General features: G+C 38.3%; 1 protein-coding gene across 6 annotated transcripts in view; it reads left to right on the top strand.

Annotated features, from left to right (window-relative positions):
* Window positions 1-19211, top strand: part of DPP3 (dipeptidyl peptidase 3) — a 98996-nt gene that overhangs the window by 18804 nt on the left and 60981 nt on the right. For 4 of the 6 annotated variants that reach the window (XR_011922100.1, XM_072421329.1, XM_072421328.1 and 1 more), the window contains 8 exons: window positions 3330-3419; window positions 3513-3650; window positions 4407-4481; window positions 4579-4672; window positions 4942-5075; window positions 7524-7654; window positions 15305-15363; window positions 16320-16514. Coding sequence is in view for 5 of the 6 variants with exons in the window: in XM_072421329.1 (XP_072277430.1) it covers window positions 3330-3419; window positions 3513-3650; window positions 4407-4481; window positions 4579-4672; window positions 4942-5075; window positions 7524-7654; window positions 15305-15363; window positions 16320-16514 (916 nt within the window). In the remaining variant the exon portion in view is untranslated. The remainder of the gene's footprint in view (window positions 1-3329; window positions 3420-3512; window positions 3651-4406; window positions 4482-4578; window positions 4673-4941; window positions 5076-7523; window positions 7655-15304; window positions 15364-16319; window positions 16515-19211) is intronic. The other 2 variants (XM_072421330.1, XM_072421331.1) reach the window with 2 other exon arrangements.

The raw sequence follows: 19211 nt of genomic DNA, 5'->3' as shown, positions 1-19211 counted from the left end.
CTAAACTGAAAAATATATTCCAATGGGTAATAAGTTTAACCTCCCTGACGGTATGAATACTGAGTATCTTTAATACAGTTAGGTTCATAAATATTTGGACAGAGACAACTTTTTTGAAATTTTGGTTCTGTACATTACCACAATAAATTTTAAATGAAACAACTCAGATTCAGTTGAATTGCAGACTTTCAGCTTTATTTCAGCTTTAAGTGGGTTGAACAAAAAGACTGCATAAAAATATGAGGAACTAAAGCCTTTTTTTTTTACACAATCACTTCATTTTAGGGGCTCAAAAGTAATTGGACAATTGCCTCATAGGCTATTTCATGGGCTGGTGTGGGCAATTATCAATTAAGCATATAAAAGGCCTGGAGTTGGTTTGAAGGGGGGGGGGGGGGGGGGCTTGTATGTGGAAGATTTGGCTACGAACAGACAAGATGCTGTCTAAGGAACTCTCCATGCAGGTGAAACAAGCCATCCCTAAGCTTCAAAAGCAGAAAACCCATCCGAAAAATTGCAACAATATTGGGAGTGGCAAAATCTACAGTTTGGTACATCATGAGAAAGAAATAAAGCACTGGTGAACTCAGCAACACCAAAAGACCTAGACGTCCACAGAAGACAACAGTGGTGGATGATTGCAGAATCATTTCCATGGTGAAGAGAAACCCCTCCACAACGGAAAACCAAGTAAACAACACTCTCCAGGTAGGCGTATCGATATCTAAGTCTACCATAAAGAGACTGCAAGTAATTACAGAGGGTGCATTAAAGTTAATACAGAGGGTGCACTGCAAGGTGCAAGCCACTCATAAGCCTCAAGAATAGAAAAGCTAGATTGGACTTTGCTCAAACATTTAAAAAAGCTAGCACAGTTCTGTAAAAACATTCTTTGGACAGATGAAACCAAGATCAACCTTTACCAAAATGATGGCAAGAAAAAAGTATGGAGAAGGCGTGGAACAGCTCATGATCCAAGGCATACTACATCATCTATAAAACATGGCAGAGGCAGTGTGATGGCTTGGGCGTGCATAGCTGCTAGTGGCATTGGGACACTAGTGTTTATTGATGATGTGACACAGGACAGAAGCAGCCGAATGAATTCTGAGGTGTTCAGAGACATACTGTCTACTCAAATCCTGCTAAATGCAGTCAAAATGATTGGGAGGTGTTTTCTAATACAGATGGACAATGACCCAAAACATACAGCCAAAGCAACCCACGAGTTTAGTAAAGCAAAGTAGTAGAATATTCCTGAATGGCCAAGTCAGTCACCTGATCTGAACCCAATTGAGCATGCATTTCACTTGTTGAAGACTAAAATTCGGACAGAAAGGCCCACAAACAAACAGCAACTGAAAGCCGCTGCAGTAAAGACCTGGCAGAGCATTTAAAATGAGGAAACCCTACATCTTGTGATGTCCATGAGTTCAAGACTACAGGCTATCATTGCCAGCAAAGGGTTTTCAACCAAGCATTAGAAATGAGCATTTTATTTTCAGCTTTTTAATTTGTCCAATTACTTTTGAGCCCCTGAAATGAAGTTATGGTGTTAAAAAAGGCTTTAGTTCCTTACATATTTATGTAACCTTTTTGTTCAACCCACTGAATTAAAGCTAAATGTCTGCAGTTCAACTGTATCCGAGTTGTTTCATTTAAAATTAATTGTGGTAATGTACAGAACCAAAATTAGAAAAATGTTGTCTCTGTCCAAAAATTTATGGACCTAACTGTATGTAAAAGCAGTACATTTAAGAATACTTATTAAGTATTTTAAATTTCCTGCTTCCCAGCCACACACCGGCCACCCGGCCGGCATCTGCTTTCCCTGGCATTGCGTCCCCAATGTTCACAGGCCCTTAGGAAGAGACTTTTAAGGAGGGATATGATCACCCTGTATAAATAAATAAATGGTCCATATAGAGAACTCTCCCAAATATTCACTTTGAGATCATTACAAAGAACAAGAGGGGCACTCCTTGTGTCCGGAGGAAAAGAAGTTTAAGCTCCAGATAGGTAAGGGACTCTTCACTGTAAGGTCTGTGAAAATGTGGAATAGGATCCATCAAGAAGTAGTTTCAGCAACTACAATAGATTGCTTAAAAAAAAAAAAAAAAAAAAAAAGCTGGATGCTTTTATAGAAGCACAGAATTTAACTGGGTATTAAGGCTTTAAAGTAAAGATAGCAGAGACCGTTGACCCAGGAAACATCTGATTGCCTCATGGAATCAGGAATTTTTTTTTCAGTTGAAGCAAATTGTACCAGGGTTTTTTTTGGCTTCCTATAGACCAACTGTGTCCATAGTGTTTTATATCTGGGATATGTTTATCTCCCTAGTGGATGTCTTTTTTCAACCTGACCTACTATGTAACAAACTTTAAAAGTTGAGTAAAATCTTAGTGTTTTTTTATAGCAGATCAATAAGTTAAAAAATGCTCAATGTCAAACTGCCAGAAAAATCTGATGACTTTATTATTATTATTATTATTATTATTATTATTAAACAGGATTTATATAGCGCCAACATATTACGCAGCGCTGTACATTAAATAGGGATTGCAAATGACAGACTAATACAGACAGTGATACAGGAGGAGAGGACCCTGCCCCGAAGAGCTTACAATCTAGTAGGTGGGGGAATTTCACACACAAAGGATGTGAGATATGTAGTGTGGGAAGTAGTGATGGTTTCAAATGACAGAAGAAGCCGGGTAGGCAAGTTTGAAAAAATGGGTTTTGAGTGCTCTTTTAAATGAGCAGAAAGTAGGAGCAAGCCGAATAGGACGAGGAAGACCATTCCAGAGAGTTGGAGCAGCTCTAGAAAAGTCTTGTATTCGTGCGTGTGATGAGGTTATGAGTGAGGAAGTCATTAGTAGGTCATTGGAGGAGCGGAGAGAGCGGCAGGGGGAGTATTTTTTAACCATGTCAGAGATGTAAGTGGGACAATAACTGTGTAGGGATTTGAAGGCAAAGCACAGGAGCTTAAATTTGATTCTAAGGTGAAAAGGAAGCCAATGGAGAGAACTACAAAGAGATGTAGCGGAAGAGGAGCGGAGCGAAGGATGGATGAGTCTGGCTGCAGCATTCATAATAGATTGTAGAGGGGAGAGTCGGGTTAGTGGAATACCAGCAAGAAGGATGTTACAGTAGTCCAGACGAGAAATGATAAGAGCATGTACAAGGAGTTTGGTGGTCTCGGGACAGGTAGGGGCGGATTTTGACTTGATTAGTAGTGACCTCTAGTTAGGGTATTTATGCTGTGACACTTATTGCATGGTACTCCAGATTTGTCCTGTATTCACTTAGATTTTTCCACCTTGCACAGGCCCTCCTGGTGTATGCTGCTGGATTTTTTGCAAACATGGGTAACTACAAGTCCTTTGGGGATGCTAAGTTTGTCCCTAATGTCTCCAAGGTAAGTTGTTTCCTTATTGACTGCAAAGAGCTCTTCCAGACCATTTAAAATTAATATTTTTTTAATTTATGATTGACTATTCTTTGTTAATAGGAGAAATTAGAGAAATTACTACGGGCAAGTGATGCATTTGCTAAGGATCCTAAAGGAATGGATGCTCTTTGGAAAATTGCTGGGAAACATATGTACTCACTGGAACCACGTGAAAGGCAGCTAGGACTCGGGGACCATGTCAGTACTACCACAAAGCCCAGCAAGAAAATATGCAATTTTCTTTATATTAAAAAAAGCACCTTGAGTTTTTTTTTTTATCATAATATGGTAAAATAATATGGTTCTGGAGTAATATTTGTTTAAAATATTTTATTAGGATATTCCTCATTTTCAATGCAGCCCATATGTAACTGTGCCAAAAATATTTTACAGATTGTGTTTGATCATGAATGTTTCATTGGCTCACTTAGGCTGCCCAAAATATTTAGCAGACAGTAGCAAGATATGGGCCATTTTAGTTTGGTAATATTTTGCATTTAAAAAATAATGCCCTGGAATTTGAGTCTTCTCGTGCAGTAAATATTGGGTGGATCTTGTGTGAAATAAACCTCGTTTTTTAAACTACAACATTATTCTACAGTGTATCTGATGCTGCATCTCTATGTATCAGTTCTGTTTACTGCCATGTAGACATGTCCATATGATTTTATATCTGGGATATGTTTACTGCATTTCCAGAGTGGTTGGACTTGATGGACTTATGACTTACTATGTAACTATTGTTAATCAAAACTTAAAAGTAGTTGTGTTCTTATGTTATTTTTCAATTCCTCCTCCTATGAGGGGAAACTTACACATGGCTTCCCGTGAACCAAAAACATCTTGAAGAGAACATTGTGTCACAGTCCAGAAATTCAAGAAGAACTAGAACAAACTGTCTTTTAATGATTTGTTGCAAGGATGCATGTTAATGCTTGTTACTTTTTGTCATAGGGAATTACCACTTACTTTTCTGGAAATTGCACTATGGAAGATGCAGAACTCATTCAGCGTTTCCTTGATTCAAAGGTTACCACTGTGCTTTTTAATAGTTGTGGGTGGCAATATTAATTGTTCAATATTTTAATCATAATGCCCCTCATCATATTTACTTTTTTATCTCCAGAATATTAGTGCCTACAACACACGACTTTTTAAAACTCAGGCTGAAGGAGCCAGGACAAAGTATGAGGTTCGACTAGCATCTGTTGTTAAAGAAGGTGGGAGCTTTATAAATACAATTATATTGTTTAATTAGCAGTCACAGACCTCTGGCTTTTGTAATACATGTTTGTTATTCATTTTGCTAATGATAACCTCTAAGTTGACACTGGTCTAAATAAAATCATCATACATTTATTCTCCTGGTAAAAAAAACATGTATTCATGAATACTTTTCATAGACTAGTGTGGCTTACCAACTTGTATTACTTGTGCTGTATTACATTTTCTATGTACGCACTAACAATATTCATGTGTCACACACCAGGATCTGCAGATGTGTCATCTGATATTTCGCACCTCTTGGGACCCTTTGAGTTTGAAGGCCATGAGATCATTGTCACAAGAGGTGATTACTCGGCCTTGCTACTTCGAGTGGGGGAAAACCTGGAAAAGGCAAAGGTGATTACAATATTGGTGTTTAAAGGGAATGCATCTTTAATATGCAGAATAAGAAAATTAATAATAAGTTACACTAGAACTTTTATTGCTTCCAAATGAATCGTTGACCCCTTGTTTTCAAGTTCGTATTCTTTGCTGTATAAAAATGTCCAAATCCAATTTTAAAATCCTTGCACGGGTCAACATGTCATTTTCGTATTTTCATTATATATATATATATATATATATATATATATATATATATATATATAAAATCTGTGTTCAGTTTTTCTCCAGCACGTTATGTGTTATAAATAGCCTTAACATATTAAAACATTTAATGACAGTTTTCTTTTTTTAAGGTTAGAGACTGCACTAACTGCGATTGATTTAATTTGTCATTATGCCTAGAAATTGCCTTAATGATCCAGACAGTTTCTGTTACGTGTGTGGTTCATACACGACGAAAGCACAACATTGCCAAATTACCACAGAACTTAAAAAAAAAAAAATACAAATGATATTTTGGCTGTCCATTTGGTGACCAAGATAAATCTTGGGTTCCACATGTCATCTGTACCAGTTGTTCCAATGAACTGCGTGATTGGCTAAATTGGCCTAAAGCAGCAATGCCATTTGCAATCCTGATGGTGTGGAGAGAACCGCGAGACCATCTAATCGACTGCTATTGCTACGTCAACAAAAGTGGATTCTCAGGTAAAACTAAGCACAAAATTGAACAGCTCAGCCTCGATTCTGCAATTAGGCCTGTTCCCCATGATGATTTATTGCCAGTTCCAGTACCTCCACATGATGGACTTGCTTCTGTTGAAGGTGAAGAGGAATGCGCTGGAGTTGCAGCCAGTTACAACTTCAAATCATCTGATCCTGACCACTTGGCAGATGAAGTTTTAAAACCAGAGACCTTTACAAAAGCAGAGCTTAATGATCTCGTTCGCAATCTAAATCTCTCCAAAGACAAAGCAGAACTTCCTGCTTCAAGGCTTAAACAGAAGCACCTGCTTGCAAAGGGTGTAACTGTAACTTACTACAGAAAACGAAATTATACCTTGACAACGTTTTTCACTAGTGATGGCTCACTGTTCTACGGTCATTATATAAATGCACTCCTTTGTCACAAATGCATGTTCCATTTGAATGGCGTATCTTCATTGATTCCTCTAAAAGAAGCTTGAAAGCAGTCTTACTGCATAATGGTAATTCCAAACCAAGTTTACCAATTGCCCATTCCGTTAACTTAAAGGAGACCTATGACAAGATGAATTTACTACTTAAAGCAATCCAGTATAAAACACACCAGTGGAACATCTGTGGGGATCTAAAGGTCATTGGCTTGTTAAGGGGAATACAAGGAGGATTTACAAAATATTGCTGTTTCCAAGCCTGTGGGACAGCCGATCTACGGGAGTCAATTTTGTCAAGGGTGATTGGCTACCAAGAGATACCTATATGCCTGGAACAAGCAGTGTCAAGTTTTTGCCTCTGGTTGATCCACACAAAATATTTCTGCCACCTCTTCATATCAAGTTAGGCTTGATGAAGAACCTTGTAAAGGCCATGGGTAAATAAAACACTGGAAAAATGAAGAAAGCGATATTTATAGGACCACAAATTAAGTCTCGTTTTGCAGGATGATGTTTTCAAACAACCTCTCCCAGCAGCTAAGCTAGAAGCTTGGGATGCATTCAAGTGGCTGTGTGAAAATTTCCTGGGCAACCATAACTCTCCTGCATACAAGGAAGGGGTTCAGAATCTACTTGATTCATACCAAAAACTGGATTGTCGCATGTCATTAAAAAAACGTTTCTTGCACTCGCATCTAGATTTCTTCCGGAAAATCTTGGTATGGTAAATGACGGACAAGGAGAATGTTTTCACCAGGACATTTAGTTAATAGAGCACTGCTACCAAGGTTTCTGGAATGAAAGTATGATGGCTGACTACTGCTGGATGCCGTTCCGCGGCAATCCAGACAAAGTACTCAAGAAAATCATACTCTAAGCATTTCTGAAGAAACAATGGTACCTGACTGACACTGTTTAGTAGATTTATACCACAGTGTGCCTTATTTTACTTCACACTGAAGATGTATTACCATTCATTTCAATGGTGCTTACGTTTTAGTACAAAATACATGCACGTACAATGTTAACTATATCAGTATTCATAACTGTACGTATTAGGGAAAAACTAATAACCAATCTGAAATCTGCTCGAAAAACTGATTTAGAACAGTTTGCTGTGGTTTCTGATTATCAAAACTATTTTTGTTGACGTGTTATTAATTGCAAAAAAAAAAATACACCTGACTGCATATGGCTAGGCTAGCACTATGGTCCATTTGTTCCCGCAAATCCTGGACACCTATTGCTACATAATCATCTACATACTTTAAAGTGTCCTTTAGCTTCTATGATTATCATTTCTCTCCATATTCAAAATATTTAGGGTTATGCTTCAAATGATAATCAAAGGAAGATGTTGGATGAATATGGGCGCAGTTTTCAGGAAGGATCTATCCAAGCTCATAAGGAAGGGTCCAAACACTGGGTGCAGGACAAAGGACCAATTGTTGAAAGGTAGGAATCTGAAGGAAAATCATTCAATTTTGTTTTTGTATTTTAAATTGTATGTATAAGTAATATTTATTTTTGTGTCTTGCAGACCCAATAGGAATTGGTAGGAAATCTCTTAAATGAAGGGAATTCCCACCTATGACACTAGTCATCAGAACATTTGTCCCCATTGAATGATTTTCACCTCTTGCTCTCATGATAACACTATAATTTAGGATTTTCTCATACACATTCTAGATGGTTTTCGTCTGAGAAAAACTGTTATGCTCATCCTAAGCAAAAAGCTAGCATGTGTACAGGGGTCCCCCGACATCATGTGCCAATGACCATTGTACTTTCCAATGAAGGAGAGCACAGCAATGGTGTTTCATACTTTAAATAAACAAATACAAATATTTTTTAAAATGTTCTACAAAACTACACATTCCATTGAAAATACACACAGAAAGGATATTAACGCCCCTAGCGGTATTTCCGAGTGTGACTTGGGATGGATTTACCATGCAAAAAGCGGTAATCCTGATTCTTTCCACAGGGTCCTGCTGGTCCCTGCAGCTCCTCGGAACACGTCTTCTTTCTTTGATCTTCAGCTGGCGACTCCAGAGAGTAATTTTGTATTGGATTCAATACAAAATAGCTGTATTGAGTCCAAAACAAAGAAATCTTTAGGTAATATATATACAAATATATTTTATTTATATATATTACACATGTTACTGTACAGTTATTTTACGTTTCACTATTTTTAAATTTTTTTAAACAGATTTTTGTGTTTTTTCTTTATTTAAAGTTTATTATTATATTTATTAAATATCGGACATGTTTTGGTGAGTTATGCCTAAGAATTATCGGCCTACAATGTAAAAAAATATTCCATGCAATAAAAGTAACGCTTTTCGCGTAGAAATACGGACAGAATTAAAACGCTAGGGGTGTTAATGGAAAGGACTGTAATGAAAACATTATAAAATGATCTATTTTAGCATCTTCATTCTGGAATGTATTAATTTGTCACATTACAAATTAGCAGTGGAGTCTTGTATTGTGTTATCCATTGATTAATTTAGAAAGTGTGCTGTTCATGAGATATCCTTTATTGGCTAGCTTGAGTTAATAAAAAAAATGTTTGGGATGAAAATATGAAAACTGAGCTCTAAGAGCTGTGTAATAGGAAGAATAGGTATATACCCTGATTAGTTCAAAATTGTTTATAATCTAAATGACCAAACCCTAAATATTATAATACAAATAACCAAGCAAGAAAGACTAGGAGCACGCTTTTTTTGTGGTTAAAAGTACATAGATGTGTATTCTTTAGGGAGTGATTATTACAAACATAATCAACATTTAAAGTGTCACAAAAATACAGCTTGTACAACGCAATTTACATTTCCTCATCCCAGTAACACCTACAGGATTTTGAGGTAGAATGTCTAGACAGATGTCTATCTGGCTGACAGAAGTAGCAAAGATTATCAATGACTGTTACTGTTGTTGAGTGTAGTATGGCAGATTGTATATGAATGTCATAAATGCCGGTTATAAAAACCCAACCTGTTTCTCCCTTTTGGGCTTCTTCAGGGGTATGCAAAATACCCATGGATTGTAGGTAATGAAAAGAAGGATCATATGGAAAGGCTGTTTAGTTTGATATCCAATGGTAATGAGAAAGTGATACTTAATAGGTGATAAGACACCTACTTGGGTTAGTATATTGACTTTTCAACAAAAGAGGATTTTACATTCTGTGACCTAAATGTAAAATAATCATTACATAGTCTATCATAGATTTTATAAATTCATAAACATTGGATGAAAAAAGTAGTGTGTAAAAAAATTCTTCGTGCACTTACTTGTATATGGTGGTGAAATGCCTAATCAAATAAGATATTGCAGATTTGCAGTTATGCAGCGTCCCATTAGGATGATTATTACGTTAATCAGTTATTGAATTTATTGAATTTAAAAAAAATTAATTCATTTGTAGTAGATTTCATATATAAAGGCAAAATACACTTACTTGTATCTGATGGTACAAGAATGCTTAGTTTTGTAGGGGATCTGCAGATAGGCAGACTAACAGCTGTGCCTATCTGCAGCTCCACCTTATATCCATGAGAGGTCACGTACTCTCGAATCAATTGCGCATGTGCAGGACCAGGGATTAAGTCCGCCTGCATGGGTGTTGCTCATGTAAATGAGCTGACTTTTTTTTTTCCCGAGATGCCTGTCATGGTAATGTTCCGCCCCTTAGTGCACTGATTTGCTCACCCCTACCTGCCTGCTACGAAGCCTTGAAGCCGGCGGCATTGGGGTTGTGAAATGACAGCACACAGAACTGTCTTCATACGGGGGAACAAAAAACAACCCAGATGGCAAAATGATATAAACCAACAGTGTGATGGTACCGGGGGTGCTGGCACTTGGTCCCCCGCAAGCAGATTCAGGTCGGGGGGGGGGGGGGTTTGAAACGCGTGATACATAGTGTACAATTGTATAACAGTATATATGGAGTATACATAATCTCTAATTATGTGAGAGTATATGATTGTGAAATAAAAACAATATAGAAACAATGTTATAATAAAACATAAGTTCCACAAGTTAACAAAAACAAGCAGCAATAGCGCTGATCCTAATACGAGAGATGTACATCGAGTCGATAGGTGAGTAAATAAGTTAACATTCAAATTATTTAACTTCTTTTTTTTCACAACATGTCATAAAACAATAAAATACTCAAGTATTGATTATTAAATGATTATTAATTGACAGTGCATCAAAATACATTTTTAATCATTTTTACCTGACATCTGTTTATCAATTCTATGCCATAGGTGTGCATCAATTGGTAGTAAAAAGGATATCAATATCAGTTTTCTCGGCTCAGTACAGTCATATCAAATGTAGGGAAAATAGCTGGTATATTATCTATATGGCTGCACCTTCTTATTTTATTCCATTAGCTATGTTTATTAAGGGTGGTCATGTGTCTTATTGTTTATCAATAGACCATGGAAAGGGGGCGATTTTCCTTTATTTGACTCAAGGGGGATAGTTTGTTACTATTGTTGCATAACATTATAATGTCAGTGTTGGTAAGTATCAATATCAAATATTTGGCATGAAATTATGGGTAATGTGGATTAAATACACAGCCCATAAGGTTAGTAAGAAATTGGACTTCATAGAAGTGTAGGGTAAATTTTAAAGGAATGGTTTAAAAATGAAAGTATCATTAGACCCCGGGGTGGTTTACTTTAAGTTTAAAAATCCACTCTGATTCTACTTGGAGGAGTTTTCTGTCCAGGTCTCCTCCTCTCAAACTCTGTGGAATGTGTTCTAGAGCAAAGAACTTAAGGACATTATGGTCATAGTTGTGCTTGGTACATGGTATCCAGTTAGTTATGATTTTTCTATGTGTTATGGAACGTATGTGCTCATAAAACCTTGCTCTTAGTCTCTTTCTTCCTTGTTTTTTTTCCATATTTGGGATGACTTAAATCCTGTTAGACTAATTATTTGTAAAGCCTGAATAAGGGGTACTAATAAGTTATCCAGAACGCTTACATTTTTAATAAGTTAATCAAAAGGGTAACTCTTAAACTACAATGTTTTCACATTACAATTTTTGGTAAACCGGAAGAAAAGACAATAAAATCTCTTGTTTGTATAGGTATTTGTGTAGGTTATTGATAAAGAAAAGCCAAACCAAGACCAGTCTTTGTGGTAAAAGATTCATGCTGAGATAATCCTAAAAAGAAATAAAGGAGATCTTTAGACATATATGTATATATAAAAAAAACCACTGACTAGATTTAATAACACATGGAAATGTCTTTTAAACGCAATTAGTTAAATATTTGAATTGAATATGGAATCAGAGACTTACATCTACTCTAGTCCTCAGAGTAATAGAGTAGAGGAAAGGCTGAAAAAAGAATGTCGAGTACACTGCTTGTACCTGTGGTGAGAAACTTGTTGAGAGGATAAGGAAAGCAGTAAGAACAAACTGGACAATGAGGGAACAGCAGCAGTTTGGCAATTACAGGCTAGCGCAAGAGAGGTAATGTGGCCTTAATGCTTACCTGCACAAAATCATGAGCTCAAAACCCTGGCTGTTTTGTCTGGAAGGGTTGTTTGAATTGCAGGACTAGTTGGCCAAAAATACAAAATAATTGTCGAAGTAGTTTCCATATATGTATTTTGACTGTGTGTGTGTCTGGAACTCTGCCTAAACGCGCTATGTAGGCAAATACAAAACCATATTTGTGAACTCTTTTGCTGGCACTATTCCCTCTCCTCCCCAGTCTGATAACTCATTGTCTCCTTCACTCTCCTACTTTCTCTGTGCTCTTGCACCTTTTTTTCTCTACTGCTACTTTTTGGCGACATTTTACCCAACTGTTGTCCCCCCACAGCCTATTTCTTCCCTACACTGTGAGCAAGATACACCCTTCTCCTAATCTCATCCCCATTCACCCTATCCATAAGTTCTTACCCCCTTTCGCTGGCAGTCTGTGGAAAGCCAGATCTGTTGGCAATAAATTAACTTCTATACACAACCTTCTCCTTTCTAAATCCCTGAACTTCCTGGCTCTCACTGAAACTTGGCTTTCTTCTTCAGACTCTTCCTCTGCTGCTCTCTCCTATGGAGGCCTGCACTGTACACATACCCCTAGACCTGGCAACATAGTAGGGGGTGGTGTGGGTCTCATTCTGTCACCTAACTGTACCTTCAGAGTCCTTCCTACCCCACCCACTCATTTTCACCTCTTTTGAGGTCCACTCCATCATTTCTTTCAGCCCCTTACCCCTCATTGTTGCTGTTGTCTACCCCCTTTTGGATAACTTTGCCTCTTGGATCCCACACATTCTTTCCCATGACCTGCCCACCCTCATTCTAGGTGACTTTAATGTTGCAGTGGATGAGCCCAACCATCATTAATCAGCCAAACTGCTTTCCATTACCTCCTCCTTTTGGACACAGAACATAAACGGCCCCACACACATCGCCTGGTATTTTCAAAACTCTACAACCTCACCCACCTTGACAACTTGCCATTTTTTTTTTGTGATCACAACCTTATCACCTTCAACCTATCTTAACTCTTGCCCCCCTTTGCCACATCCTGGACTTGGCCTATGGCAGAGAGATATCTGTAACCCTGACCACAACCTCAAACTGCCTTAAAATCACATCTCCGGATAAAGCTGCCTCTCGGGTTCAACCACAATCTTTCTCTTCCTCTGGATAAAGTTGCCTCTGCCACCTCCCGCTACCCCCATCCTGCAACCCCCAACCCTGGCACAACAGTCACACCAAACAAAAGGCTTCTACAAAAGACTGTTCGTGCAGCTGAGCGCAAGTGGAGGAAATCTGGCCTCAGTGCTGACTTTATGGACTACAAAGCCAGACTACAACACTTTAACACTGAACTCACTTTCACCAAGCAAAATTTATTTCTCTGCTGTCGCTGTCATTTCCGCTCAAGTTTCGAACCCACTCAACCTCTTATCAATTGCCTCCCTCCTAAACCTCACACCGGCTCCCCCTACAACATCCTTCAATGCCCAAGACATTTCCACCTACTTAGATTTGAGAGATATTTTATATAGATATAAAATTGACAAAATCAGACATGAGGTCTCTGCTCACCGGGCCACTCCAACCATATCACTCCTTCCACCTGTAAATCATCACTGACCTCCCTCAGCCCTTTTACTGTGGATGAAGTCTCCTCTCTTTTCTCATCTTCTCCATCCAGCCACCTGTCCGCTTCATCCAATCCCTCTGATCTACTCTGTGCCAATTCCTTCACCCTAACTGAACTATTTAATCTCTTCCTTTCTATTGGTATCTACCCCTCTTTCAAACATGCCATAATTCTTCCTATCCTGAAGAAACCCTCACTAGACCCCTCCACACTTTCTAGCTACCATCTTATCTCCCTTCTCCCATATGTTTCCAAACTTCCTGAGCATCTTGTCTACAAAAGACTCACCGATTACCTGAGCACCAGCTCTCTCCTTGACGCTCTTCAGTCTGGCTTTCGAGCTGCCCATTCCACTGAAACACCCCCTACTAAAGTGGCCAATGACCTCATCAGAGCCAAGTCGTAAGGCAACTTTTCCCTCCTCCTTCACCTTGATCCTTCCTCTGCTTTTGACACTGTTGATCACCCCTTTCTAATATAAATCATGTGCTCCATTGGTATCGGTGACACTGCTCTCTCTGGGTTTGCTTCCTATCTGTCTGACCGCTCCTTTCATGTTTCTTTCAATGGTAATTCTTCCTCTTCCACTCTCCTCCCTGTTGGTGTTCCTCAAGGTTCAGTCCTTGGACCAGTTCTTTTTTTTCTCCATATACCTCTTCTCTCGGTAGTCTCATATCCTCCTTTTGCTTACAGTACCATCTGTATGCTGATGACACTCAAATCTATCTGTCCACCCCTGACTTGTTGACTTGTCTCCCTCAGTCCTGGATAAGGTCTCATGCTGCCTGCCAGCCATCTCATCATGGATGTCTTACCTGATTCCTGAAACTCAACCTGGATCAAACAGAACTCATCATCCCCCCCCCCCCCACCTCAAATTCCAAACCTCCTCTTGACATATTCCTAACTGTTAACCATACTGTTTTTCGTTCCTCCCCTCAGACACATTGTCTTGGCGTCACCTTTGATTCTGCGCTCCCATTTACCCCCCATATTCAGAACATTTCCAGGTTCTGTCACTTTCACACTCCTAGATTGTAAGCTCTTCGGGGCAGGGTCCTCTTCTCCACCTGTGTCACTATTTGTAACTGCCTGTCATTTTCTACCCCTGAATATTATATTGGCGCTATATAAATCTGGTTTAATACTACTAATAATAATAATAAAATACACAACATCTTCAAAATCCGCCCTTACCTCTCCCCAGGGACCACCAAATTCCTTTTACACACTCTTATCTCTCGTCTGAACTACTGTAATGTCCTCCTCTCTGGTAATCCACTAACCCGACTCTCTCATCTACAATCTTATTATGAACACTGCAGCCAGACTCATCCATCCTTCCCACCGCTCTTCTTCTGCTGCATCTCTTTGCAGTTCTCTTCATTGGCTTCCATTTCACCTTAGAATGAAATTCAAGCTCCTGTGCTTTGCCTTCAAATGCCTCCACAGTTCTTGTCCCACTTACCTTTCTGACTTGGTAAAAAAAAATACCCCCCCAGCCGCTTTCCTTGCTACTCGGATGACCTACAACAGACAGACTTCCTCACTCATAACCTCATCACGCATGGCTCCAAGACTTTTTCTAGAGCTGCCCAAACTTTTTAAAAGAGCACTCAAAACCCATTTTTTCACACGTGCCTACCCATCTTCTGTCTTTTAAAACTGTCACTTCTTCCTACCACTACATATCTCCCCTCCTATTGTGTGGTAATTCCCCCACCTCCTGGATTGTAAGCTTTTAGGGGCAGGGTCCTCTCCTCCTGTGTCACTGTCTGTATTCGTCATTTGCAACCCCTATTTAATGTACAGCGCTGCAAAATATGTTGGTGATAAATAAATTCTTTTTATTAATAGTAATAATATTAATAATACCTAACCTACAGTCTAATTTTTCAAAAAATACAATGTTTTCACTGTACATTTTTCTTTTCAGTTACATTGGGTTTATTGAGAGCTATAGAGATCCATTTGGTTCCCGTGGAGAGTTTGAGGGTGAGTTTACAGAAATTCCTTTAATAACATAATGCTTAGTAAAACATTTAGTAATCTATTTATAAAGCAGAGAATTTACTAAAACATTCCTACATGTAGAATCTTCCACTTTAATGTATTTTAACGTTAGTAATTGTTTCTCCATCGGAATGTTTCAGGGAATGTCATATTCACTGTTTAATAAATAGTTTTTTTTTTTGTTCTTAAATTGTGATAAATAAAATTGAGTGCATAGTATTTGGTTCTGTAAGCTAGAACTGTTAGCCATAAAATGTTTGCCTGTTTACACCTGGACAATTACATCTTTAGTGGACTGCAACACATGACTGTGTAAAAGAATGAATGCATAATGATTTATTCAATATAAATGACAAACGGCACCAGTAGTCATAAATCTCAAATCATAAATCTTGTTTCTTAGGATACAATGTATCTGGCTGGAGTAGTACTTCTCAAACTGTCCTGTCTGTCAAACAATTCCTGTTTTATGTACATCCACATGGTTAATTATTTTGCATTTCTGGAACATGAGCAATTCCACCTTTTGCATTTGTGAGCTTGCCTGTAAAATATGTGGTGTTTTTGGAACTATTGTGTAATTATATGGTACTTGAGGACACACTTGATAGCTTTGGGCTGTTGAAGATCTGACACAATTGTGATGAATACAGTGTGAGAGGGGGTGAATGCAAATGCTTGTTCTTACTGAAACATATAAAATTGCCCATAGACTGGACTTATTGTCTATATATCTTGATTTTATCTTGTTTAATGTCTGTTCAGATTTGTTTAATGTAATTCCAACAACTTCTAGACAGTACAATAATTTTGAAACAGGAGTAACCTTCTGTGTAGCGTTTTGGATAAATGTTTTGATCTTGGAGGGGTTTTGGTATATTGTGCAAAGTTCATTTATTTCCAACTCGTTGGTAACAGACTTTTTGTTGTGTTCACAGGCTTTGTAGCAGTAGTTAACAAATTAGTGAGTGCTCGCTTTGCCCAGCTTGTCTCAACAGCTGAGAGTCTTGTGGCAACACTTCCATGGCCATCTTCTTATGAAAAGGATACTTTCCTCTGTCCAGATTTTACCTCTTTGGATGTTGTAACATTCAGTGGAAGTGGCATCCCAGCTGGAATCAACATACCCAATTGTGAGTTGCTAAAATTTTATAAATTGTGGGTTTTAACTGAGTAGCTAATAATGAATTAAAGAAGGGCAGCATGTGATAGTAATTTAGTTTTTACCTGCTTTAATCCCTACCTTTCACCTTAATTTTCAGATAACCATAACACACAATGCGCTTCCTTTGCAAGCCCTAAAATATAGGTCAACACCTTAAATTAATACATTACAACTCCACAACAGTTAACCCTTTGCTGTGCTGAACCACGGACTGGGCTTACATGCATTTTAGTTTAAAAGTGGCAAAGTTTATGGTTTAGCAACAGGTAAGGTGCACAAAGACAGGACAGAACAATACAAAAATCACTCAGCCCACTTTCTAACTAGTCGGTACAAAAGATTTTTATCCTGTTCCAACAGTAGATTTTTGACACCAAGATTTGCAGATGCTTTTAAAGTCATACTTGCATGCCAAGGCACATGTAAAGTGTGGTCCCTATGTTATTTAAGCCAAGACAAAGGAGCGGCAGGGAATTGTTGGATAGGTGAGTAAATATCAGTCAGGGTGGTGGAAAGTCATAGTGTTGAAGGACCAATAATATAACTACTCAATAGGAACCTAAAGGAAGCTCTAACCTTCTAAAAGCTTGTCTAGATGGGTAAATGCAGTCTTTTCTCAAATGCATTCCACTTTGCATTTGAGATACTTTCTAAGCTGCTTTTATCTTCCCAGGACTTGCATGGGTAGTAAAACACTTCAGATGTGAAAAAAAATTTTGCACAATGGCCCTCAAACTGCTTATGAATATAGTGACTATGGCTTCCTGGTTGTTGTTTTGCATGTTTACTTTCTTTTCATTCTTTTTTGCCAGTAAAGCTTTATACTTACACATAGTAGGTCAGGTTGAAAAAAGACATAAGTCCATCAAGTTCAACCACTGGGGAAACAAACATATCCCAGATATAAAACCCTATGGACATAGTTGGTCCAGAGGAAGGCAAAAAAACCCTTGTTTAATTTGTTTCAACAGCGTAAAAAAAGACCCTTCCTGATTCCATGAGGCAATCGGATGTTCCCTGGATCAATGGTCACTGTTATTTTTACTTTAAACCCTTAATACCCAGTTATATTCTGTGCTTCTAGAAAAACATCCAGCTTTTTCTTGAATAAATCTATAGTAGAAACTACTTTCTGATGGAGCCTTTTACACATTTTCTTACAGTGACCTTACAGTGAAGACCTTACAGTGAAGAAACCTTTCCTTATCTGGAGCTTAAACTTCTTCTTTTCTTCCAGACGCAAAGCGTGCCCTCTTGTTCTTTGTAATGATCTCAAAGCGAATTATTGGGAAGAGAGTTCTGTATATGAACCATTATATATTTATACAAGGTCCCCCCTTATACATATCCCCCTTAAACGTCTCTTCTCAAGGGAGAATAGATTCAGTTCAGCTTCCTCATAGCTAAGCTCCGCCGTTCCTTTTGTTAGTTTTGTTGCCCTTCTCTGCACTCTCTCCAATTGCACAATCTCCTTTTTGCGAACTGGTGCCCAAAACTGGACTGCATATTCCAGGTATGGTCCGACAAATGCTTTGTACAGAGGCAGGATTATGTCTTGATCTCTGCAGTCTATTCCTCTTTTGATACAGGAAAGTACTTTGCTGGCTTTAGATATTGCAGCTTAGCATTGCATGCTGTTATTAGGTCTATGATGTACCAGAACCCCCAGATCCTTTTCCATTTCTGACGCCCCAAATGTATTCTCCCTACACAGTATGAAGCATGCATGTTGTTAGCCCCCAAGTGCATAACTTTACATTTATCTATATTAAATGTCATTTGCCACTTGGCTGCCCGAGCAAACAGTACATCCAGGTTTTCTTGTAGATTATAGACATCCTGTATGGACCTAATGCCATTACATAGTTTGGTGTCATCTCCAAACACAGAAATTGTACTTTTAATCCCAAACTCTATATCATTATTAAAGGATGTTAAACAGTAAGGGTCCCAACAATGAACCCTGGGGTATACCACTAATAACCTTAGACCAGAAGTATGAATCATATCCAGAGTATGAATAATTAATCACTACTCTCTGGATGCAGTCTTTAAGACAGTTCTCCATCCATTTGCTGATTTGACTTTTCTAAACCTATTGACTCTAACTTGCATATTACCTGTCTGTGGGGTACTGTGTCAAATGCTTTAGCAAAGTCCAAGTACACCATATCAACTGCGATTTCACTGTCCAACGGTTTACTTACCTCCTCATAAAAAGAGAGTAAATTTGTTTGACACCTTTGGTCTTTCGTGAAGCCATGCTGACTATCACTAATATAATTTTCTACCAGAAACTCCTCCATGTGGTTTTTTATCAAACTCTCTGGAACTTTTCCAACTATGGACGTTAAACTAACCAGTCTGTAGTTACCTGGTAATGACTTTGCTTCCTTTTTAAAGATAGGAACCACATTGGCCTTACGCCAATCCATTGGTACCATCCCAGTGATTAAAGAGTCTCTAAAAATTAGAAATAATGTTTTTGAAATAACTGAGCTCAGCTCTTTGAGGACACGTGGATGTAATCCATCAGATCCTGGTGCTTTCTCAACCTTAATTTTGCCCATCTGTTTCTGAATCATATCAGTTTTGAGCCATTGTGCACTGTTTAAGGCAGTGACATTAGTAAACCCGCTTTTTCTTTATCCCCAGTTACCAACCT

The sequence above is a fragment of the Pyxicephalus adspersus genome, chromosome 9 (assembly GCF_032062135.1).
Source record: "Pyxicephalus adspersus chromosome 9, UCB_Pads_2.0, whole genome shotgun sequence".
Classification (NCBI taxonomy): domain Eukaryota; kingdom Metazoa; phylum Chordata; class Amphibia; order Anura; family Pyxicephalidae; genus Pyxicephalus; species Pyxicephalus adspersus.
Note: the sequence above shows the minus strand (reverse complement) of the source record. Positions and strands in the feature narration are given on the sequence as shown.